Source organism: Tenebrio molitor, chromosome 5 (genome assembly GCF_963966145.1).
Source record: "Tenebrio molitor chromosome 5, icTenMoli1.1, whole genome shotgun sequence".
NCBI classification, from domain to species: domain Eukaryota; kingdom Metazoa; phylum Arthropoda; class Insecta; order Coleoptera; family Tenebrionidae; genus Tenebrio; species Tenebrio molitor.
In genome coordinates, this window is record NC_091050.1 from 6379641 (window position 1) to 6407368 (window position 27728).

The following is a 27728-nucleotide window of genomic DNA, read 5'->3' on the forward strand; positions in this document are numbered from 1 at the left end:
ACGAAAAAAGCAAACGAAAGGATAGTTCACACAACACATATAAACCACAGTCTGTTACTGGTGAATTTGAAAGCCCATTTTATTTCACCATTCACGATTAATTAAAATGTTTTGCTTGTGATAATTTAATTAAAATATGCTAATCATCGATAAAGAAATATTGTAATTTAGAACTCGAAATTATTTTGCATTGTACGTGTAACTCGAGCATCTCGTAAGAAATATTTTAATTTCAAAATTAACGACTAGGATAGAAAACGGAACTGAAAGAATGTACAAACTCTAAATGTGTAAATGACAAATTAGTTGCCCGCTTAAAACTTTTACTTGTGCTTATTGCTTTACGTTCACTTTTAAACTGAATTATTAGAATACATTAAGCTTTCTTCGTAACTGATTAGCTTAATCATTAGCCAAACGTGTTATTTGGAGCATCCATACATGAAAACATTTGATTAATAACCGCATTTGAAAAATAAAATATTGATGTAACATGCTATTTACAAATTAGCGTTTCTTTATTTCTGATTTACCCTTTTCAGGTGGCCCGTTCGCAACCTGCTACCTTAAACAGCGATTACATTTTTTAAAGGCGGTAGACAAGTGCGACACTTTATAACATGATATAGTGTGTCCATCCTGCATCGTCAACAGGTGAGTTAAATTCAGTCGTATTGTAAGGACCGATAATCACATTATCGCTAAGTTAGCCGTCACTCGTTAATAAAGAAACTCAAATGAACTTAATGTAAAATTCAAATTTGTACGACTGTTAGACGAACAAACAATTAAGCCAATGCAACATTTGAAATTTTCTTGTTTACTTTCTCACTGTGCATTTTTGCCATTAGATACGATTTGTTAATTTTCCTACCGAAACTGGAAAGGTAGGTACTCGCTTGAATTTCAATACAAGTGGGTCGACAAATTTGCATTTTAACCAAGTAAGTTCTGTGTGATAAATTATTTTGGTTCGGTTCTTGAAAAGGTTACGTAAAGGTTTCTTCAATGATACGTTTTAATTATTTGATTAGAACGCTCCAAACCAGAATTAAAAGATGCTTAAATTTCAGTTCAAAAATGACTTAAGTGAATCTAATTCAGTGGCGATAAAAAAACACATTTCTCTTCCGCAATGGCTGTAATAACAATAATTACCAAATTCGACAGGTGACGGGTGGCTTTTGCACTTCCAATATTTTGATATTCATATCTGGAGCCGGAAATTCCGGGACAGAGTTGCTTAATCATATTTTTCTATTACTGAAAAAAATTAACATAAATCGTTTAATAAACTTCGCTCTTTAATTAGACATCGAAAACGTGGCAGGTTTTTCAATCCTTTCGGTTTTATTTGTCGATTAATTACCACTAATAAAAAAATACAACGTGATTGAAAATGATTGTTATCATCTTGTAGCGATTAGTTTTGTGAATTCCCCACAAGCCAATTAGCCCTAATTGCATATTTTACTGTTTGCAGTTGTACCTCCCACTTATCGCGGTCGAATTTGCAATGCAAAAAGTATGTGCACTCCAGAGCGACGATGATTTTTCTAATCTGCAAACATTTGACCTCTGAAAGTCTGACTTCTCCAACACACTACGGTTCTGAGAACATTTCAGTCCGTACCTAACAGGATGTTATACTGTGCTCAATGACCGATGACTAATCAGTATGTCCATGGCAAACGTCTCTTGTCCAATGAACAGCTATGGGTTAGCCCGATCGACCGTGACCATTTTTAAATTTTGGCCGCACTGCATCATAAAGAACAAAATCATTAACCAATCCTCAATCCTCACCGACTAATTTCGTAACCGTACGGTTACGAGGCGCGAAACGCGGAGACTTCAACAGTACATTAGAAAACGTACCCGCAGATCTATGACAAAACTGCAGTAAACACGGGTTTTAATGCAACTATTTGCGCACACTTTCTAATAGACAAGAAATATCAAAATGAACGTTATCTCCTTATTATGGATGCAATGAACTCCCAGTACAAATAGAAATCAAAACTGAGACCGCTAGTGAAAATAATTTACGACTTTCATTTGGTACTCCCCAAGGTCATAGCGCATTTTAAAAATTACCACCGGCTGCTGTTAAGATCACATAATAGGTCACAGTATCATGTCCGAAATTTGAAACTTGTGAAATGTCACAATTAGTTATTTGAACCCACGTGAACAACATGTGTAATAATTGCCGTCACAAAATCGGTGACCACTAAAATAGCATTGACTTCGAAGCTAATTTACATTGGCTAGTGGCGGTTATGCTAATTAGCTTCAAACGTTGTTCTAGAAATTGGCAGTTTCGAATTACATGTAAGCAATTCGATTTATTTTTAACATGTATGTATTTATCTGTTTTCTCCACTTTGTTAACGACAGGGAGTGGATATTTTAATGTCATTTTAATATGGGTCAAAAATCCAAGTCATTATGTTCTGACATTCTTATTACATACTTATTTCATACAGTGACTATAAGTATTTACCTGAATCCACAGCAATAGCAGAAATTACCGCTAAGGATCGTCACAAGGGAATAAGTGATAAAGTGATAAAAGCCCTTCATGGTTTGTTGCTTATATTTTATATTCTCATACTAGAATCAGCAAATGACAGACACGACGTATGCATTCGTGACTAAGTAAAATTTCTTCACTCATCTGTGGTAATTAATCATAATAGTCTTCCAAATATTGAAGAAATTAACACCAGATGGCATTATGGAACTAAATGTCAAGCATCACTTGTCATATACATATAAATTGTTTTTAAATGTTTGAACCTGAGTAGAAATGGCGCAGAATTTGACTTAAAATTTCAAAAGTAAAATTACACAAGTATACCTACCTTAAAAATACGTCTTTTTATGATTGTGCAAATACAGTTTGACAAAAATTTTAGTTAGTAATGCTAACAGGAAAAGTAAAAGAAAATGAAGATGTCGTTGGCTTGGCGATGATTTATGGTTATGTTTGTAATAAACAAATTTTAAAAAGGAACGCCACTTTCAAAACGCCATAAACAATTTTGTCATTGTAAAGTTATCAAATGTTAATAGCCATATCTGCAAGATAGGTTCACACTCTATTATAATACAGGTGTCAGGAGGAAGTGGGCTGTAGTGCCACACAGCAATAATGAAAATCGCATAATAATTGATATAAACGAAGACAAAACTCACCTCACAGCGACTCTAACTGTAAAAGATGACCACAATAATTCTCGTGTTCTATTTTACAATAAATTGCGATGTAAGAATTTTGAGTTGTTTCGCGCGGTGTTTCCGCAATAACGTTAATTAGACGTGAAAAAGCAACGACATCTTGGCATCAGAGATAAATTACAAAATCAATAACTAATGATAAACAGAAATTATGGACGCAGTTTGTTCGTAGGGAAAAATACTCGGCGCGTCACTTATTTGTTTGATTAATAGTTCTTGGGTTTTTGCTCCCGGAGCAAGTGTTTACGCCATAATGAAGCATAATTGTTCTGTGCTTTTCTACAAAACAAACAAAATGATTGGCTTTGTAGTTGCTCCACGTGAAATATTCGTTCGAGTGTTCAATGTGATCACAGATAATGATGTTAAACTACATGATCTAAAATATTAAGAGATTCTTAAGTTATTAATTATAAAAAAAGACATTGGTATCTGGTACACTGTTATAGTTCACAGGTGTTCTTTAAACCTTTTGATGAGGTCAAGGTCAAAACAATGCAAAACTCGTTTATATTAATTAAATTTATTTTTGTTGGTTAATAAATGTTTTCAGTTATGCTAAAGATTTAAAAAAATCGTAATCAATCATTTCTTAATCACTTTTAAACTAATTTAATTTATTACTAATTATAATGATTTTCTTGGCCTTTTTACAAAATTTAATTGTGTCAATGACTTCCCAGTCCTAAACTCATTTTAGCAAGGTTGGTTCAATAAGAACCTGAAACGATCATGTTTCTCTTGATTGTTATCGAAAATCAGAATTCATATTTCCAAAATTAACGCTTTTACTTTTTGATTTAACTTCAAACTTGCTTTAAGAGAATGAGCTTTCTCTTGAATCCAGAGTAGGTACATTATTCAAGTTTAACTCAAGTGTGTGTCTAAACCATCACGTAATAACCAATAAGTTTGGATTTAATATAACCTAAGGCTATTTAAACTAGTATTTAAATATTAGATGTGGCAATAAAAAGTACGGAAAAAACGTGATGAACATATGTCGTGATGTGCTACATTTTTATGCTTCGCCTAAATATAAGGTAGTGAACCGTGCATTTAGAGAAAAAACAAAATTTAGCACTTATCACAAAGTAACAATTTGAGTAATTACTGCTATTGTATTTAAATACACTTAAGTCGAAAAAAACGAGCAAATTCATGACATTGTCGTATATTTAGACACGATTTCTATTGGACATCAAACTCAAAATCTAGTAGGTATACTCGTACTTATTTCGTAGATAAACAACATTTTTCCTCCAGTTATAACAATCTGATAACGCATTATTATAGCAGACCACAAGAAAATATGTTAATTTCTAATAACTAAAACATAATAAAAAAATCTGTTGACTTTAAAAGTAAATTAACGAACAAGCCGTTCACTTTCTTTTACATTTTTTATTAAAAAACACCAGTTTTGCTTTCGGAACCAACTTCAGATTTCATTTGTACATACATAATCAGATATTATTTTACGTCAGTAAAAATGTTAACCCTAAAACTGTCCCTTATCAGTTCATTTCTTGATAGGTAATCTTAATAGATATCTAATTTTAATTTAATTAAGACCACACCAAGTGGTTCCAGCCTCCATACCTAAAGAATATACTCAGGATCCTTGTAATGATTTGATTACCCTAAGACAAAGTCAAAGTAACAACGTTACAGCGTGATTGGTTTTTAAGTCTATTAATTATTACATGTGGAGTAGAAATCATAATCAATTTAACTTCCTCAGACATTCCTGGCAAAAACAAATGAGCTTGATGCAACTGACCTTTGTAATATATCCGTTAACTTCATTCGAACATGGTGTAAAAAACTTGTATGGACTATAAAATTTTTAAAACAAATAACAATAACTTCTACAAAACAGTCATGTCTAGTTTCTTTAAAATTTTTAGTGCAGGTGTTTGCCCCTTTGTGACAGGAATATATAAAGCCTCTTTGTCCTAACCAGTTTTCAGGACACATGATTATTAAATATGTCACTTGAGAGAGTGTAGCTTAATCTGACTACAATATTAGTACCTACTTGCGTGGTTTTGAATACACAAAAATATTTCTTTTCAAGTAAAACCATGTTGCTGAAATGTGTTCACTTTCTTGTCTCCACAAACATTGGGCTATTTTAAAGGACATATATATTTTATTATCAGTTTATTTTTGAACGTCCTGTGGACATCAAATGAATTGTCTAGGCTCTGTTCAACTGTTGACGATTTCTGACGGAAAATGATTTCTGTTTTAAATCTTATCGTAACGTCTAAAAACACCTGTGTGTGTGTTTTTTGTACTATAAGAACGTAGTATTGTTTCTTTCATGAATGAAATCAGAAAAAAATCCGTTTCAGTAGTCTCGTGTTATGAGATATATGAAACTCTCACATTACACGCTTGCCTTAGCACCCTTCCACAAAAAGTACACAACAATCAATTGTAAAACATCTAATTTAGGGCATTCATCTCACAGGACACTGACCTGAAAATATGTGTACGTGCAAATAAACTCGTCATTGTTACAAAATTGCAGTAGTGAGTCAATCGTTTTTTCATTTTCACGAGTATTTCGCATAAATTTACCAATAAGCAAAATGACACTATTCGTCAATTTGTAGGTAAATAAAACAATGGTTTCGCCAACAGAAACCTCGACACAAGAATGCTTGAAAATTACCGCAAGATTTGATGCAATTTACATTAAAGAGGCTACGGTTGATTAGCCTGGTACGATTTGCAAGGACGTACTTGTAATATACCATACACTATATAGACCAACGCCTTCAGCAAATATCTTGAATTTCACTTTTACTTAGAGACAGCATTTGAATGTGTAATAACGGTACAAGAAGCTTTTATAATAATAAAACAGTTGTTGAAGGTAACAATAAAAAAAAAAACATAAAAAACAAATTCCACGACCAACGCTCAAGTGTAAATAGATTATAGCACATCTCCAACAAGGAAGCGATAAATATTGAACTCAATTAAATTATGGTTTATGGCTATGACGAACCGCACAAATTGACTACTCCATGAAATATTGTGGAAAATCGTGTAATTAAAACTGTAGGTTTCAAATTTTGCTAAAGGTGAACAACAGCTTCACCTTAATAGGTACCATCTGAAAGTCAATTTACACAACCATTTATTTTCAGAACGAGTTTTGAATGATAAGAGGAAACATTTTCCTTGCAGTTTTACTTTCTATGGTCGGGAAACCTTGGTCAGTTTTTTCATCGTCAATGTCGGAATATTATCGTTGAAATTAAGTCGTTAATTAACTGTTCCAAAATTTAATTAAGATCGATTAATAAAAGATAGTAAAAACTTTGTATAGCCTCTTACGTAACGAAATCAACTTACCTTAAAGGTAAAGTGACATAATAGTCAAATCACAAATGAAATGTATTTCAGAAGTGAAATTCGAGGGGAAAATGTGGATAGAAAGACAATTTTTTTGAGGTGAGCGTGTACGCGACCTCAGAAGATGCACACAAAGAACCCAAGTGAAGAGAGTTCAACGTGCAGTCACGACACAAACTTTGAACTGTCGCCTTTTTTTGCGGCAATTTCTCATCATATAGCACCAGAAGCTCTTCAGAACTGGTTATCGTCGTCTTAAACCTACTTAGTGCATATTCACGATTTGCCTTGGTGTGTCAAACTACCAATTAAAGAAATTAAAACCCTTTCAAATAAAATCAGGTTGATTGATAACAATTACTTGCTCTAATTGTAATTACGATATTACTCTGTGTTGCAGTTTCAGGCCGACTGGTAAGACCAGTTGTCAGCTTATTGCATCACAAATGAGATTATTTTTTAAGTTAACTACAATACAAACATTGACATATTGACATCACCTACGATTGTGACTGGCATCAAATGTACAAATTGTCACCGCTTAGGTATTTTTATCTGCTGAGCAAGCAACATGACTATTGATTTTAAGAATTTTTATCGCAAACTTATTAAGCAAAAGACGTCAAGAATGCATGACTGAAAACTATAAGACAAGAAATAATTACTTAACACCAAACAGGTGATCAATACGAGCGGTTGGTTTTTGCTGTTTTAACATTATTAAGTTAGAATGAAACTGAACACATTCCTCCAACGACAATGCTATTGTATGAATATGTAACAGGAACCGTTTTGCACATGGAGACCTCTCATATAAGGAGAGGTTGTCCTTCAACCGTTCTTTATCCATTCATAAGCAGGATAATATTTGACACGTCATAGTCTGTTGCAACGGTTTTCCTTGCTTCAAGATATTAACAGATACGAGAAATTTAGCCGACGCCTTTGTCTATAAGAATGATGTGTACGACATAGTTTAACAGATGATTTGACAATTGATAAAAATCATTAATTTGATAATTATATGTTAGCAGTCGCAGAAGTTTGTAGAGAACAGAGAAAGTGACCAAAAAAATACCTGAAACTTCAAGTAACCAATCAAAGAGCTCTAATTACAGAAGTAGACTTGTGTCTTTCTCGTAAATATAAAGGAAAGTTACAGCTTCTAGCAAAAAACATGCTGGTAGCAATTACTATTTTTGCAATACATTTAACAAAAGTTACCACGTGTAAAATTTAGACAAGGACGTTATTAAAACAATGAACACGCATCAAATTATTAATTAGCGAATTGAGCAACTGGACAAATTTCACAAAAAAAATCTCGAGATATTGCACAATTAAGATAACGCAAACATTACAAAGACTTAACGTTAATGATGCAGTTATAGTTTACCACAAGTACAATATAGAAAATGATGATGTCTTTGTTGTTGCGACGAGGAGTTAAAAATACCCGAATCATAATTATTGTTGATCGAAGCTTATTGAAATCTTGAAGGTCGCAGTCTGAAATTAGCACTTAATGTGTAAATCTGCAAACACGTTCCATATAATCGTTATTAATCATAAACTGGTATTTAAGTTTAAGTCGGAGTCAAAACTTTTCCAACGGTTCTACTAGTTGTGTCACTCTTTCTGAAAAGCACTGTTTATGCATCATTATAATAAAACCACCAAAGCAATCGTACAAAACGGTGTTATGAATTTTTCCAAGTATTAACGTTAAATCCCCCGGTTCTGTTCAGTAATTTTCAAAGTTTAATTATCCGTAATAATTTAACACGGCTGTGCTAAAATATTATTATAAATGTTTTTTACCGAAAAATTATGCACAGTGAACCTATTATGTGATAAATGGCTTATTGTACAATTCCTGATATTTGAGATGAACGTTCCCACCAGAGTAACGGTAGCGTTGTGTGATTAAGGAAGTGCCTTAAATATACAGGATGATGGCTAGATAGAGTTCATTATTATTAACAGTTAACAATCGAATTTTCTGTAATTAATCATTTGTAAAATAAATGATTTAGTTGCTTAAACAAATCACAATTTGGTCAGAAAAGTATCAGGGAAAAAGAAGAAAATAACTAGCATTCGTGCTTGAAATATTGTACAAAAATTGTCTTCAAAATGTTATTATGAGTGACACATAATATGCCAGGCAATTTCCAGTAATCACTTTGCCCAATTGAAACTTACAATCACTCTGGTAATAAATACAACTATGTAATACCAAACCCCTCGAAAACCATTATATAAATATTTTTCATTCCTATGTGTCGATATTATGTTGTAAAACATGTTAATGGCATCACAAATTATGCGATTCTTTTACATACAATGTGAATTTAACTTTTCGGCAATACGACCACACACAAACCTTAACCTATGTTAAAATCTACTTAGATGTTCTGTTTCTGTACATTACGAAATAACTACTCTTGCAAGATTTTTAATACATAACGCAAACGTGAGTAAAATATAACATTTTATAAGGTTTAAAACGCACTTCCTTTTAGTCTGCCACTCTGCTCGGTGTGTTACATTACATTATATTATTCTCCATTTGAATATCTGATAAAGCGAGATCAGATATTTACATGTTTACTTTCTTTCTTCAAACATTTTTCGAATTTATACACAAAAAAGTTTCGGGTAAAAGTTGTGTTTTATATTGACATTGACCTGGTGTGCAGAACATGCAGTGAACTTTGACAAAACAATTTACAAGGAAAATATGCACAAAAATAATTAATTCAGTAATTATTAATTTTAGCTCCTGCTTGGCATCTCTTTTTTAGGTTAATAACTGTTTTTGCATCATTTCTAAGTTCGTCTTTCAAACATTTATGTTAGTGAGTAGCTGTGTTCTATAAAAATGACATTTCCTCACTAAGTTTTGTTAGAAAAAATTTGTTTGGTGTTGAATAGTTGTATTCTAAGTAATAGCACTAATTTATGTTTATCTTTTTTTCATGAAGAATTGTCGCCAATTGTCATAACCTCATAACAGTAACCATTAATAGCTAGACGAAATAAAAATTGGTGTTTAATGTTTCAACCATTGTTTTAACCCTGCTAAATAGTGATATTGCTTTTTGTTTGTTTTTTTATCACACAGTTAAATCAAATACATACGAAAAGAACCTAAACGAACATTTTTACTTACTCACTGCTTTCCAATTTGAATATAAACACATAAAATTTCTAGGCGAGTTTGTTTTGATAGAAGAAAGCGAAATCTATTTCATGAAATTGACCAGTTCTTGCAAATAAAATATTTATTTATTCTTACACGAATACATTAAATTGCCTGTTCACGTTCTTCGATTTGGTTTGGAAAATCTCCTTTACCATTATACATAATTTACAATTTTATTTGCGGTTTGTTATCTGAATTACAACCATCAGCGCATAACAAAAGAATAAAGGATTTTCCTAATTGCATGAGATAGGATCAAATGTTTTTTGTATGAACGTTGTACATTTTGTGTGTGTCAAAAATTATACAGTTTTTAATGAGCACCAATGAAAAAGACGAAATTTTAATGTTAATCCATTGTAAACAATAGATTTGAAACAAATGTCCAAACTTTATTAAAAAAGACGTTTGATAAAATGCCTGTGTTTTTATTTTGTTTTGAATAAAAATTATAAACTAAGCAACCTTGTTACAACAACATGTCGAATAATTATGAAAACCTACTACGCAGAAAAATCTTTCTATAATTATAAGATTACCAACTGGAGTGATTAAATTGTTAATTTTATTTTGTATCACTTAATCGTTTTTCTTTAGACTATTTAGCAGGTAATTATTCGTCATTAACGTCACGTTGCATGTATAGCACCACGCTTTTTAAGAAACAAATAGAAATATTCATCGCTTCGGTATTTAGAAAGTGCATTTCACTAAAGAGATCATAAGTCGTATAAAAAATTCAACCATAAAATATCCAGCCACCCCAATTAATGTAATTGCAGTTTCGAGTTTCACAATATTGTGACTGGCATATGATAAAATAAAAGTGCATAAAAATCATAACCGGCTCCTTATTTGGCAACGTAAAGTCCAAAAACCGGAAACTGGGTTAAAGTTTTTATGTAATTCAACGATCGTTTAAAAAATGCTATTTTATTTCACTCAGCCGTCAGCAGACTCGCCATTACCTCGAGCAGCTTTTCTCTCGTTCGGTGTATTGGGAGTGTTTAAGAATGTCAGTAATGTCAATCCGAGATGTAGATGTACATAATTCAGTGGGCGGCAAAAGGAAAATGGTTGACTTAATAAATCTAAGAAGTCTTTAATTGAGTGACTGTTGCAACTCTTTGACAATGTGCCGTATTTTCACCTCTGCCACAGTTAATTAAATTATTGTTAGAGCTGCAGTGTGGTTGACCGCTGTGATGAGACCATTATTTCTATCTAAACATCGGAAAAGAAAGTAATCAAGTGTAGATGGGATGGTAAATTGCCGTTCAAAATGCAGAGCATTAGCTTACTTTTACTTATGCAACAAAAACACAAACAAAATAATAAAGAATGAATCAAAGCGACAGTAAAAATGAAAGTTGTGGAAGCAGATTGCTGTAGAAAAGATGAACCTTCTTGTGATAAGTTAATTTGATGTAAAAACGTATGACTTTGGCTCGTTTCCTAGGAAATTAAGATGTACAACGTGAAAGTGCAACAGTTGGCCATGATGAAATTCCTTGCCCATAAATTTCTAAAACATTCTATCAATTTCCAAATGGATCGAGACAACATTCTTCTTTGGAATAATAGGTCTACTGTTGTATATTACATTAATTTAGTTAAGATTCTTAAGCGAATACTTGGCTTAGCGGTCCAATCCCATTTCTGTGGATTTGCATAGATATAACCGCTTATAGATGCACAAATTTTTGTTCGTTTAGTCAGACACGCCATGGTATAGAACAACCACCACAAAAAACACATTTCCAATTCCGATGGGGAGCGCCAGAGCAGAATAATCATCAATCTGAGGCTATTCAGTGGTAAATATCTTTGTTTACATCGGCGGCGGATTATGTCGATTTAATCTTTCTTGCATGGAGGCCAACTTATTATTAATATTACTTTCAAAATTACGAACGTTCGCGTAAAAAGTAAGAGACTCATTTCACACTTCACACTCGACCAGTTTATTCTGCACAAGCATAATACAAAATTCTCAGAAGTTTTCTGTTTGCAGTTGGGATAATTAAAACAGATTACGCAATGCTATAGTGACATAATTGAATTACTTTTATGCCGTTTACTTAATTTCAATTTCCAATCGATTTTATGTTAATCTAAGCGCAGCAATGGTCGCATGACGATCCTTTTCGAGACGACACCATTTCAGTCCAACGATAACACCGCTACATCTGCACAAAACTACGCCCCAGAACTGAAATGTAATTGTGTGTATAATTCTGCGGGACACTTTCACATGTAGAGATAACTCTGTAGTGCCCACTTATTTTCCAACGCATGTGGGCTCGAGATATAGATTTGTGTCATTTTTGATGTTCCACTTTACTGAATGAAATTCGAGAAACGCAGATAAAAGTAGAAACCACAAGAGCCAAAGGACAAAGATCAAATCTTCTTCATTTTTTTAATGATCTTGACCTTGCTGAGTGCTCATTACGTAACTAAGAGATAGACACCCATAAATGTGGTTAAGCGTTAAATCCACAGTACAACAAACAATTCCACAGACATAATCGTGTGTAATTTTCGAACCAAAAAAGTGGAAACGGTTGCATCACCTTCTCAAAAGTATGAAATAGATAATTATTTCCTCTCGCTCCGATGAGGTCGCCAATTTTTTATTTCTCATCACAAAATGTCACAAACATCTACGCACTGTTTGACATTTAGACGTGGAGATCTTCTGTCGGAATAACATTCCGTTATAACCCATAGGCGAGATGCATAGATTCACGTTTGAAACGAAAGTGAAACGTGGTCGATACACATTGCATCGTACCTTTTAAGGTCGACATTGTTGTATTAGGTTGGTGTCTTTGAGATTCCGCGCGTTCCTCTCGACACAGTTTTCTTCTGAGAACGGAAAAAGTTACTCACCTCGGCGGTACAGTTAAGACCACCCCATATGTGCTTGGGCCGATACATCAACTGGTTACACAAACCAACCGAATCAATTTTTGCAACGAGGCCATACCTATATCCACCTTAATTTATAATGCCTAGGTATGGCTGTTCTAGTTGGCGAAAATTGTCATAAATTATCAGTGGATGTGGTGGGCACCGCGTGCCAAGGATTTATTTGCGGACATTGTTCAAGTGACCGAAGAAAAGGAATTTTATATAACGATAATATCTGCAGAAAAAAGTGAAAGGGATTTGGTAACTAAGTACGAATTCTTTCCGTTACACTTGTGGGTCAAGTTCAGATCTAATTGATTTCGGCTCGGTTGCGAGAACCAAGAGAGTCGACTTTGTTGCAAAAGCCGTTGCAGGATTCGTCGCCGAAGAACAATAGCGCCGGTGAGGTTAGAGTTGAGGAACGGTTGACGTCATAAGCTAGCCGTGGATGATGTTTTCAGTCTGGACACGATCGGGAGTTGTTGGTTTCTTCTGTTCGTCTGCAACATGGCATTAAGGCTACGGTAATTGCAGAGACGCCTACAACGTTTATTGGTTCGGTTTTGCATTTATGGTCGTATGTCTGAAAGTGAGGTTAATGTTCTTTGACTCGGCATAATCCTGTCTTGAGTTCTGCTATTCTTCCGCAGTTTATCAATTGTTTGGCGTTATTAGGAAGTCCGCTCTGGGGAAAAAACTGGAATGCGTTGTTCGAATGTTTCATGGTCAAAACACCGGACAAATTTAAATAATTCTGCAGGACCTGTAATTTTACATTCGAATGTCACTTTTTTTAAAACCGATCCAATCTATGTTGAATTTTTGACAGACTTTCCACTGGCGCCGACGATGTCCGAGCTGACCCTAACGACATTTACAATAATTAGGTTTATTATCGTTCGTATTATAAAACAATGTTTTTCAAAGACACGATAATAATAATTATCGGTAAGGTAACTCACCGTCCTTGTTAAATCATCATTTAATGTAATTATGTTAGGTATAGGAGAAACATTTCTCTAGTTTGTTAATAACAAAAAATATTTATTTATGACATTAATGCGCTTCGACATGCGCGAGATGTTCGCGTAATGATGATAATTTAGAATGATTATAACATTAAGTCAGTCGTAATTGCAAGCTCAAACAAAAATGACCTTGACTTAACACCGAATTTTATCATATCAATCTGGTTCAATTTCCGGTAGTGCTATTGTAAAAAATGCAACAGAGCTTAAAAACGCAAAGCAGCGGAGTAGCAATAAAAGGAAATTAGTGTGAAGTCCATTCTTGATCTTAATAACCAAGTATAAATAATAAGACACAAAAAAATGTATTTGCATAATGATGAACCAAGACAAAATAATATTATTCAGTTGTTAAAAAAATGTAATTTATCTTAGGAGGAAAATAAAGTAATTATTTTATTGTTTAGTGTGTTACCCAATGAAATGTACCATTTCTTGTAAGCATTCCGACTTTTGAAACAAAAGATTTCATTTCATTACAGTATAACTGTCCCTTTGTCTAACTATTTCACAATTTCAATAGACTTTCAAATTACTACTATTAATAGTGTTGTAACAATTTATGACTTTTTTGCATTTTGCATTTCAAGTCAGGTTTGCCTACCTACCGACTTAATTAAAACTGTAACTGTGCTGACATTTAATGCTTCGAACCAGTTTAAAAATTTACAGAAAAGTGGGTGAATTTATGACAAACGTAAACCAAAATTAGATCATTGTTAAGGTACATTTTTGTAAACAATATTAAATTTGGCAATGAACAGAAAAGGAGTATAGTAAAGCACTTCCTTATTGCCCCACTTCAATTAATTTGACACTATGTATTTAGGAACCACAGAAATTTGTGTGAAGCTCAAAAACACAATAAAGTTTATTTTGGATTACAGATATAAAAACCATTAAAATTCGACATGGTCATTTATGTCACTCGTTTGTCAACATAACACTTAAATCTTATTTAAAACCTGTTAAATAAATATTAGTATTAAATGTAGGACAAAGTTATTAATTAAGAGATTACAACAACGTGTTTGGTATTTTAGCGATATATTCAAATGTCAGTGGACGATGATGATTCTATCTCCGAACTTGAAGATTTGTTAGACAACCATAATTATTATTCTGTATACCCACATAACAAAAAATTGTTTTGTAACCACATCACCCTTTTTTTCTATTGTATTATACAGACACATTCTTTTTTAACAAGAGTAACACCTCCGCCTGGTTTTGACACATTGCCAGCCACTTTCTTTAAATATGGTTACAACAAGACTCTAACCAACCTACCATTAGAAAATTTCCTAATCGTTTATTATTTAATTTTTTGGTAAACAAAGAATACTGATCTCCCTTTAAGAAATGACCTTCGCAACGACATAACGTATCTATTGGTCGAATGACATGAACATTATTTGATTATATCTTGGTTCAGAATAGCCATAACAACAGCAAATTAGTGTATTGACCTTTTAACAAAGGTACCTTTCCAAAATCGGCACAGTTAATGTAACTAAAAACGGAGAACATGTTTTGGACGTGGGCTCTCATGAAAGAAGTGATCCATAAATTATCTAGAGTGATGTTCCTGTACATAAAAATACAACATTTATATAGATATAATGGAATCAAATGCTAGACAGCCGGGAGATGGTATTTCAACTCTGTAAAAAATATGTATGTGCCAATTTATAATTACATACGTAAGGTGCAGAGAAATACAAAAATTGTAATTTGAAACTGATCACTAAACTATTAAAAATATATTCATTCGAAGCCGTAAAACGTGTCGAGTTGAAATCAAATCAATTTTTGGAAATATTGGACAACTAATTCCAGTTCTGTCATCATTATGTAAATAATTCTATAATTTTTGTTCACGATACCTACTAAATTTCCTTCCACTAAATGGATTATATACCAATCACTTTTTTAAGTGTTACTAATAAATTTATGGTGTGCGCCAACCACAAACCGTCCATTAGGAGATACATGTATTGAAATGAGATTGAAAAAAATGTGCTCCAATAAGTTCGCCTACTATTTGTATAAGTATGACCTAATAAAATCTCTTATTAACACGTATTTGATGATTCAGTTTCTGTATTGATAATGGCAGCACCGAACGAACCAACAATTAGAGTGAGAACACAACACAAGACAAATTTGTATCAAACAAACTGCCAAGGAACAATAACCTAGTGGTATTTATGAGACAAATCTAAGTGTTACTTTTTAATATCAGCACGAAGAACTGAAAACGTGCGACTTGCCTTAGTATTTCTGTGTAGCAGTAAACAGTAAACTCACTTGTGGCACGTTGGTATGGCAATTTAGATAAAGTTTGAAAAATTCATACAGAAACGGAGGAAATATTATGTCTACCTGCAATCTGTCAACGTTTCTGTGGTTTTATGATGGAATACAACAAAAAAATAGTCAAATTACTAAAATATTCTTCTAGAACCACTTTTTGTGAAAAAATAGAATCTAGGATTTGAAAAAATGGTGGGTACCAAATAATGATAGTGTGGGAGAGCGGAGTTTATCTAAGATAGCCTGTGCAAGCTATCATTTTCATAAATTCGTTAATAAGACATAATGGCGACTCGAGGGGAGGCTGATAGATCAATGACTCAATGAGTGTTGGTGGGAAAATAATGGCCGTCGGCGGGGAGCTATTCGTGTCAACCCAATTTCGGAAACCGAACCACCGATGAAGTCCGCCGTGCGAATTTCGTCGAAAAACTGGTCGGCGGCGGCCGTTTTACATGCATACGTACACAAGATCAACGGCAATACGTGACCATGTCCGCCAACGGCTATGACCAGACATCCTAAACCAAGAGCGAGAGAGTGGTTGACCTTGATAGTCCCACCAACTGTTCGATGGGAAGGAAAAGAACCCAACCGTTTCGCCTGTCCAAGAAACACAATTCCGTAACTACCATTACTCATATCGCATAAAACGAACTCACCGACTGCAGTTCCTATAAGTTCTTAGTTCATTGTTTCAAGATCGAGACGGTTACTGGACTGAAGAAAAACAAAGCTCGTCTGCGTTTCCTGCACGAGCGAGATGTCGGCGAGCTTTAACCGTCTCAGATCTACAAAAAGATAAAACTGAAAAGAGCTTCCTCCCTGTCAACTTGTAAAAACCATATACTACTTAATCTCTAGCACTTTAGTAATTACGGTCAAGGTACGAAATTAACTGGCGTTACGGCTAGGTACTAGTTATCTTTTTTAGTCCTCTTTTCCACTTAATAGTATTTACACTGAGAATATATCGCCTCACGGAAAAAGGGTAAAGTAACTGGGTATTTATCGTAATAGCTATTTGGGAAAAATCGCAGCGTAAAATACCTTGCGGTTGAGAGATGCAATAAGGACACTCATAGCGTTACTGCATTAGCAAACAATAAAAATCCAGGTCGGAACTGCTGCGTGGGTAGCTTAGGTAGTTGCAAGGATTATAATGCACGATCTAATCACGTAATACTCACTGAAAGTAACGTTCATAGCCAAGTCTAATTGTATTGTGAGTTCGACTTCCGTCATCTCATAGTATTCACACGCGTTTCTTGACTTTGTCTCAAGCATCCAACAGTTTATAAATTTATTATGTAATGATGATAATTAGAATAGCAACGGAACGTACCAGATTCACACAATGAATGAAACCTGTAATTTAGACGGATGGATCCTGACGGATGTGTGGTAGGTGTGTGTTCACTTTGTTTTGTCTTAATGGATGCAACATTTTTACGGAGTTTATCAAAATTCATTTTCCCGTCATTGTTTAGAAGAAATTGCTGTTTGGTCATTTTTCATCTTAGTTTCTAATCATTTTGCAATCACAATCAAGAGATCCGATCGTAATGTTAATCTGGCATATAATTTTCCATAAAATGGTTCTTTGTTCCACCGCCACAAAATTTTATTATCCAGCAATTTACGGCAATCTGGACAAGTGATTACGAGAATTGGTCTCGTCCGTAAGATTCAACAATTATTTATCTGTTCGGCGAGTCGTAAGGTGCAGCCGAGAAAAGTATGTGTGTTTCGGGGTTGGCACGGGCGTGAGAGTAGCTCTTCGCGTCTGGCTCGATCCCCTCGAGGGCCTAGCAGGTGAAATGCTCTCTCCATTCATGCATCACTTTGAATTCCAAACCGAAAGAAAATAAAACCACTCGAAGCACACCGGGAGAAAGGATTTTTTATCATAGGTGCATTTCGACACCTTATCTGTTATTCACTCGGCACCAATTCCTGCCAGTGAAAGTACGCTCTTCCAATTAATCTTATGCACATTTTTGGTTTGCAGAAATGGACGCTGACAGCAGCTACGGCGGCAGCGACACCGCTCAAGATTCGCACTCGGGCCACGATAACAGTTCCTCGTTAGAAACCACCCATAATGACGTTTCGACAACCGTCAATGACGTGGACACCCAACAGCAAGAGCCCAACAACTTCTACCACAAGAACGAAATCACCCTTCCAGTGAACTACGACGAGACGGATTTCCAAGAGAACAAGTCCCCCAAGCAGCCTCACTACATGTCGACGGCTAATCTGAACATCAACGACACCCTAGAACACCACAGTAATCTCGAAGAGATGAGCAAGAACTACAAGAGCACGAATTACTTAAACGAATCACCGAAGATGAGGAAAAAGTCAGACGCGGGGGTCGACAATCCTGCTTTCCAGGAGGAAGAGTACAAACCGGAAGTCAAGTCGACTTTCGATAATAATAAGCCATATAATGGAGACTTGAACTCGTCAGCGATGCTGGGACTGACGTCACCAAATAAGAATGATGAGCCCTTGACTGAAGCTGTTAATTTAGAATTAATCAATCTCAAGCCGACAGGAAAAGATGTGACTGGGGCTTACGAGAATGGCACAAATGGAATGACTAGCATTCCTGTTAAAAAAGAGAATGACGCTGAGATTGGTAATCCTTACGATGAGTATTTTGTTCCTGTTAACGAGCACCGAAAATACATGAGGTGAGTAATATTTTTCAGTTTCTAAGCTTCAATTAAAATTGACTCGTCTGTGGCTATAATTTAAAAAGAGACAACGAGATATTACCAAGAGAATCTAAACACATCACACTAAAACATTTTTAAATTCGAATGCATCTACTACATACTAGTCCTGTATGTTTCTATAAATCTATTTAAAGGAACTGACTGTGCCTGTTAAAATGCACAATGTGAAACTAATGTATTTAATGAATTGTCTTTAGAAAAAGTTCCACAATTCAAGAACTAAATAGAACAGTATTATTGTAAAAAATCCTTATTTTTTCTAAAAATTTAGTAGTATGTATATAAAAATATGTTCTGCATTATGGATAACGCAGATTTGTGAAATTTCGTGATTCATGTTTTAGTAAAAAAAGTAAAAGAAACAAATATATTTTTAAATTATGTAGACCATAAACGGTTGAAGGACGTAAATCTTTGAATGAATAATCTACAATGGAAAATTTTAATAAATAATTATTATAAGGCAACATTTTAAAAATTACACGATCAAAGAACACAAAAACTGAAGTCTTCAAAATTTTAAAATACTTAATTTTGAAACGAACGTAATTTATAAAATTTGAAACGTTTGTAATCTTAAACTTTTCCGTAAATTCTAAACCCATTAAGTTTTTAATAACAATCATTAAAAGCCACAATGCTGTATCATTTCATTTACAACCAACAAAACATTGTAAAGTTCTAGTTGCCAGTAAAATGAAATCAGCATATAGCAGTTTTTTAAACAATTAACTAGAAACAGTATTATTTTTGGTTATAAAACACGTTCTATGGTGTTTAGAAATCGTTAGAATATAATTACAATTCGATAGAATTCTTGTGGACAATTTTACAAATTTAGTCCTTATTACGCAAAGTAACTGATATATTTCATTAAGGATGCAAATGAATCTCTGTTACAGTTGGTTGCAAAAAAAACAGGAACTGTCAGAATAAAATTGACACATTTTTACATTTTTCCATAGTGTGAAACCTTCTTACGAGAGATAGGTTAGAATTATTGTCAAAATTCAGTGATATTTAAAAAAATTATTTGATAGATATTGTCAAGTGGACAATTAATTGACAAATGTGTAAAATTGTAACTCAAAATAAATATTTTTTCAAAATATTTGTTGTTTGTTGTCTGAAAATAGTTTGTTGCGACATTTAGAATGATTAAAATAGACACAATGTATGAAATTTAAAATACGATCTCATTTTAAAACTATACTGAACTGAGGTCACTGCTATTCGTTCCTACTCCCTAGTGCAAATTTTACAAAATCGTGTGGTATAAGTTATATTTTGGAGAAAACCGTTCATAGAGTCAAATGTCAAAAACCGTCAAATTAGATCGTATAATCATGAAATCCGCAACAAGACCTATTTAAAGCGTGCAAATGTAATTGCGGTAACTGTCAGACATACAATAATTGGTTGAACGGCCCTGCGGACAAAGCTCAAAGCTGCCAACAATATAAAGCAGAAAGTACTAGAAGATAACTCTGCCAACTTTATTTTTATCTAGTGGACGGATAGTAATGATCTCCACTGTACATATCGTAATATGTAGTTATTTATGCACCAAAGGTGCACTTCTTTTACCGAGAATTGTATACCAAGCCGCACAAAATCATTCAAAGTAAAAAAACACTACGTTTCAAGGTACGGTCGGTGGACAAATAAAACTGGGACACTCAAAATTTAATCAATGTAAATTAGACCATTGAATTGTCAATATATTTGTCAGTCTCTATATAATATGTCATACTAAAGTTAACCTATTTGTGATAAAGTCGTAATTAAACGATGCAAATTTGTAAATTTTGACTTATGTGTCTGTCATTTTTGTCCCAGTTTTATTTGTCCATCGACGGTACATAAAATTTTTGATTGAATGTTTTGACAGTTTTGACGTTCCTTGACGTTTAATGTCAATAAATAAAATTTTGTAATGTTTACGTAAACTGTTTATTGAATTATGATTTTTCTATTGTTTTGTTTACATCCAGCGGGTCCTTTTATTTTTTTTTTTTGCCCTTGACTATAAGTGCTCGTTACGGACCTAAATTTTGAGTTCAAATAGTCCACTTGCGATGCTGGCTGTAGAAAAAGCTATTCTTAAATCAGGGAGAACAATTAGATCGCTTTTAGAAACATGGAATTTCTACTATTATGCAAGCTTGCATAATTCGAAGATTTCATGCAACACTTAATAAAAGCTCAGTTTTATGAAACATTCGCCCAACTATTTCCGTTGATTAACATACCTTTTTATGAAAATTAATAAATACCTGCTTAATTAAAACTTTTCATTATTCTTACAACATCGACATTCACTAATTATTTGAAGTCGTGTTGCATATCCAAATACTGTACAAATCTAGCTCGCTTTTTTTTGGAAAGTCTAAATCATCATCGCCTAAATAAAACCTACTATTGTAACAATCTACTAAATCATAGACCGAAAAAATGATGACACGTCTTGCCTCATCGACGACGTGTACAAAATTAAAAGTCGACTCTGGAACCAAGGAAGTGTTTCGATATTGACAAAGCATTTTTACCATTCATACCCACCCAAAAAACTCAATTGTTAATTTCGTGCTTTCGCTTTCGTTGTTTGTTATTCAGCAGAAGAGCGCTAAAATGCTCATCAATATTCCGTCAAAATTTGAACGAATTGATTTCGAATGATGAACCGGCATGCAAACGCTGGTATTAAGATGTTCCAACTTTTACGTTCCGTTGCACACAATAAAAAGTTATTTTTTCCTTCTGACTGTAGTAAAACTCGAAAGGGTCGCAACAGTGTCACTTTTGCTGAGATGATAGCTACCACTGGAGTTGACAATATGACTGGACTATCCATAACAGCCCCGGAACAGGGTGTAGTGGAATACCCAGACTGGCTGACGTCATTAGAAAACACACGGTACCAACATTCATTCATACCACTACACCATTAAATGGTACCGGGAGTTTGGGTACCACTATATAGTTTGAATAAAACTATTGACAAAACGTGCATGGCGATACAAATCAATAATTTTATTCGATCTAAATACAAACAAAACTTCATGGGGGAAAACATTGGTGTATGGTGGATATGACTGGGTGTTGGTTTAATATACTTTAGACGCTAAAGCCCTTTAACCCCCACACACAATGGAAACAACTTGGGCGGAATGGTGACATACAGAGACTTTTCTCTATAAGTAATAGTTGCTTTCAGAGATAAATCTAACAACTTGCTTATCATCAAGTTTAATCATAACTGGCATTAAGCTGCAGCTCTTTTCACTTAAAAGCAAGACGAATTTTAACGAGGTTTTATTTGCAGAGGTGAAAAGTTATATGTTACCATGGATAAAAGAAATAAGAAAAAAAGAAACAAATGTTTGTGTTGGGGTCTTTGCTTGTGCATCGTCGCCGCTGCTGTTATCATAGGTATCTTGGCAGCAGGTAAGTCTAACAAGTTTTACTTCCTCACAAAATTGATCGGAAAAGAAGTTCTTGGAAATTTCTCAAGACTCTTCTTCAAACAGATACAATCGGTAATGAAAGCATGATTTGCATTGTTCAACAATACCCTACTAAAATAGAATGACTCACTTACCTTTCACCATTTTATCAATCGCAATAATTATATCTTAAAGAGTTCGTTCTTCAATTTTATGTTTTCGATTGTAGTTAGAATTTAGTAAACAAACCGGTCCTTACATAGAGATACTTGTAGACTTTCAAAAAATGTAGGTCTGGTAGTCGATAAGCACAATTCACATTTAACCATGAACCAACCCACTCTGTGACATTGCTATTAATTTTCGTACTTGAAATATTTGTGGGAACTTTCTTCAACATAAAACGTTATTAAAGCGATTGTGCTATTTTTTTATTTGCAAAAATCCTGTTGTTTATGACGACATCTTATTGAAATTTCTTGATGTGTTCGGCACCAAACCGTATCCTTTATTTATAGTTGGAGTAATCGGTAACCAAGGACCTCACCCCGTCCAAGAAGTAAGCGCACGTCACTTTGGTTCCTCATCAACAAACGAGCCTGAAGTAAAAGCGGCAGGAGGCGTTTTCGGTCTCCCCCGGGATATTACTGATGACACGACGATACCGCCCGAAACACAAACGCAACGTTTGACTCCCGGTCCTCCTGTTTTCACTGTTTCCAGTATGTTGCCTACTACCGAAACGTCGATGATTCAAGGTGGATAAAAAAAGATAAACTAAAAAACCAAAAATTAAATCAATCGATTTTGTAGTTCCTCGAGCGCTGGAATCTCAATTAGTGATAGATAATCTCGAATTCACACCTGCCTTAGCGGACAAAAATAGTACTGAATACAAAGAGCTTGCTGAAGCTTTAGAGACTGAACTGAAAAATTCATTATTTTCAAGTGATATCTTAAAATATGGTGCTGCCGACATTGAAATTAAAGTCGTCGATTTTGCGTAAGAAACTACCTCAATTAATCGCGATTTTTGACTTATTTGTAATGATTTCAGATCCGGAAGTGTTGTAGCGAAGTATCGAATTACTTGGGTTTTCAAAGACGGAATTCATAATACCAAAGATCCAATAGACGAAGAAACATTAAAACGAAAAATGAGGAATATTCTGGATAAAGACAACGGTTTCATAAACTCATATCACATTTCTGATAACGCCGTTACCGTTGAAAGAGTACTCGATTTGTGTAAAATAGAAAACAATGGATGTGAACACAACTGTTCCTTTGATTATAAATTAGCAGATTTCGTTTGTTCCTGCCCTGAAGGCAAACATCTAGGACACGATCAAAAATCTTGCGTTGACCAACAGATTGTTGAACCAGAACCAATCGATTACAATGTTGTTAATATGCACGAACATCACTATCATACCACTGGAAATCCAAACGTTGTGCCAGAACCCTCTTCTGAACCAGAACCCTCGTCCGAACCAGAACCATCATCCGAACCAGAACCAACATCCGAACCAGAACCATCCTCTGAGGCAAAATTCAGTCATGACGAACACAATTACAACCATCACTATGTTGAACCCACAGCTGAACCTTCACCTGAACCTGAACCCACAGCTGAACCTTCACCTGAACCCGAGCCAACAGCAGAACCTTCACCGGAACCTCCAGCGTCGCCGGAACCGGAACCAACGAACAAACCTGACGAAGTATCGCATGAAAATTACATCCACTTCCATGAAGGCCTAGTGCCGACAGTCGAACCCACCGCTGAACCAAATGCCGAACCTACCGCTGAACCTAGTGCTGAACCTAGTGCTGAACCTAGTGCCGAACCTACCACTGAAGCACACGTACACAGTGATCACCACAATCTAGAACCTTCAGCTGAACCGGCTGCCGAACCCGCAGCGGAACCGACTGCAGAACCTGCAGCGGAGCCAACTGCAGAACCCGCAACCGAACCAGCTAAAGATCGCGCAACAGAAAATATACTACATCATTTTGAGACTACTCAAACAAATATGGAACACAGTACCGAAATTACGGTCGAACATGTTCCAGAAGTTGTTGCAGAACCTACATCAGAACCAATTTCACAACATAATGTTGAAACTACAATGAAATCTTTCGAACACATTCACGAACCTATTGCAGAACCTACTTCGGAGCCAGTAGCAGAACCCACTCCAGAACCAGCAGCAGAACCTACCCCAGAACCTACCGCTCAAAACAACATACATGAACATAATTATTCTGTTGTGTCGTCTTCGGAACCTGCAATAGAACACGTTACAGAATTTGTTTCCCAGTCAAGCACGGATCATCTTGTGGTACCTCTTACATATGAGTTTGCTGAGCATAATACAGAACCTGCTCCAGAACCTATTAACGAACACAATACTGAACACAACATTCAATCCACTTCGCAATCTTCCAATGAAAATATCAAACCGACTGGAGAAACCACTGAATCGATTTCTGACGCTAAAATTGAGCTGATGCACGGAATTCTTACCGAATCACCTCAGATGACGATGAACCCAAATTCTGACAAAGTGGAAACTGTTAATGAAACAAAAACCGAACCCATAAATACAACCGAAGCAAGCAAGGAAATTGTAAATAATCACAATGTTATTATGATTGATGAAGCAATCCCGCAGCCAACAGCCGAACCTACTGCTGAAACAATTACAGAATCATCTTCATCTCATTCTGTACTCGTTTTCGAAACGTCTTCAAAGTCAGATAACGAGGTTAGCAGCTCGTCTTCTACAGAAATTAGTCCCGATTCCGTTACAACATCATCTCCTGTTACGCAGTCGACAACTATACACTTTGCTCAGAACGAATTTAGACACAATCGTCTGTCCGACGAAATTTTTGCAGAACCTGAAATGACAACCGTATTCAACGGACAATCTCAAGCAGCGCCGATTGCAGAAGAGAAAGTCACAACTACTGAAGAAACTGTATCAGAAATGTCCACAACTAATCTATCTAACTCGGAAGTAAAGCAAGAATCAGTTGTAACAACTACTTTGAGTTCTGCGATATTATCCGAGGAAAAAGTCAGCAGTATTGCAACTGATAAACCCGAAATTACAACTCACACAGCGACATCCGATACTTCCATTAACAAACAAAACAACGAAGAAAACTTGATACCGGTTTCGGTCAATGAACAAACGCGATTATTGCAAGTCCAAAGCACCACAGAACCGTCTGAAAACAACACATTCCCTGTGCCCATTGTTGTTAATAACCAACCTGTGATTTTGCAACCAGATAATGTGGAAATAAACGAAACCACTGAACCAAAGATTGTTGAACTCACAACTCAGCCAGCAGAAATGACTAAAATATTTTCAGAACTACACAAAGTAGTAGATGAGCAACACGAACATTCTACTGAAACAGTGATTGCTGCAACTACTAATAGCACTCACATGAATATTGCAGTTGTTGAGAGTACGGAAAATACGAGTGCTATGGATAACATGTCGCCTTTCCTTCCAGAAATTGACAACGACACTTTTGTCAACAAATTACATTTGGGAGAACATATCATTCCTCAAATGCAAAATGACACCCACGACGACGAAGTGGTTGAAATGTCACCACCACGTCTTGATAACGATCAGATGAATGTAACCAATCCTCGAGACACGAACCTTGGTGATCCTACTCTTGCGGTTGTTCCATTAGAGAGTCACGACAATGAAATCTTGGACAAAATGGTGGCCACAGTACCACCAAAAATAAGTGAAGATTCAAATCAAACTGAATATGGTGTTGTTCCAGTGGTGATACAAGACCAACCAGTGGTAACCACAACACCTAATCTAGTAGAAAATGTAAAAGAAGTTACAATGAAAATTGATGAAGTGATCACTACCACCCCGTCCGGTATAACAGGAAATGAAAAAGAAAACGTGCTAAAACCTAGCGAAGATTCAAATCAAACAGAAAGTCGCGTTATTCCAGTTTTGATACAGGAACAAATAACAACTACTTCAGCATTACCCGACTTGAGGGAAAATGAGAAAGAAAATTCATTACAAGTCAACGTTACAGAATCGTCAAACTTAACCGACAGTGTGGAAGAAAATTCGAACGTATTGCCTAATATTCTTTATGTTAGCAATGGAAATGATTCTGTTGCTGATGAAACTGTTAAAAATTCAACGGTAGATATCGTAACCACAACTAAATCTTCTGAGGAAGTAATTAAAACGACGGTACCTCCAGAAATCTTTAATAACGTGCACAGTAACAATTACTTTGATAATGCGGCCAATAGTCATGAAATGTTTATAAAAGGAAACGAAACTGTCTCGGAGTCAAACCCACAAAATAATACAAACGAGCTTGGTACAAGTACTGAAGATTTAATTGCATTGGAAACAACAACTCATGGAGGAAAAATGGCGGAAAACAGAAATATCATTGTTGATACCACAACTGAATCTTTCAAGTTAAACCAAACTATAACTACAATACACGCAGAAATAGTAGATACAGTGACTGAGTCAATTAATTTTGAAACTAATAATACTGAAAATATGAATAATGCAACACAAGCAGAAATAAATTCTGGAAGCAATGCAGAAAAAGACGCAGTGACCATGACTATAACAAAAGAAGTCACTACGGAAGTTTCACCCAATAATTTATCTCATCACTATGAAGTGAATGAAGCTGTGTCTGATTTTACTACCACTGAGAAACTTTTCCTGCTTGTTAAATCAACTACAGAAAACCCAATAATTACCAAAGCAGACTATGAAGATTTATCAGTAGTACCACTGAATTCAGACGATGAGGGTGTAACTTCTAAAGTTGATGAAAAACGTGTGGCTCATGATGTAATACCTCAGTTAGAATCTGAGACGAACAACAGTGTCAATGATATATCTACCGCAGAAGAACAAAGTGTTCTCGATAAATTTCACAATTTGAATGAAATCAGTACCGTGCAAGAAAATGTTGCTGATTCCACGACTAAAATCGGTGATGTTGACACAAATGGAGGTGTCGATCGTGAATTAACAAAATACGATGACACCAAATTAAACAAGAAAAATTATTTCGACAAAGAGAAACCTAAATATGAGAAGAAAGTTAAATCAGAAAAAGTCTTTACTGCTGTGGGTAATGATGAGATTCTCACAACCGCAGTTCCAAATGACAAACAACCCCATCCGTTCAGCGATATTAGACCAGTAACAGAGAATTTCTCAATTTTCGGATTAGTCAGATGTTCTTATGGTCAGTTCCATTGCGTAAATGGAACATCAGTCAAAGACGGTAGTTACTGCATTCCAGAAAGCGACCGGTGTGACTCAGTTGACGACTGCAGTGATGCTTCTGACGAAATCGATTGTGTTAAAAATGGATGTCCAAACAATTTCCAAGTAAGTGTATTTTATTA

At 35.0% G+C, this 27728-nt stretch overlaps 1 protein-coding gene across 1 annotated transcript in view; it reads left to right on the top strand.

The window, feature by feature from the left end:
• Window positions 1–27728, top strand: part of LOC138132153 (uncharacterized) — a 31233-nt gene that overhangs the window by 961 nt on the left and 2544 nt on the right. Inside the window, exons 2-8 of the mRNA XM_069049552.1 lie at window positions 543–654; window positions 18095–18785; window positions 21601–21747; window positions 22156–22277; window positions 22795–23034; window positions 23090–23279; window positions 23334–27711. Of these exons, the coding sequence (XP_068905653.1) occupies window positions 18097–18785; window positions 21601–21747; window positions 22156–22277; window positions 22795–23034; window positions 23090–23279; window positions 23334–27711 (5766 nt within the window). The 5' untranslated portion in view covers window positions 543–654; window positions 18095–18096. The remainder of the gene's footprint in view (window positions 1–542; window positions 655–18094; window positions 18786–21600; window positions 21748–22155; window positions 22278–22794; window positions 23035–23089; window positions 23280–23333; window positions 27712–27728) is intronic.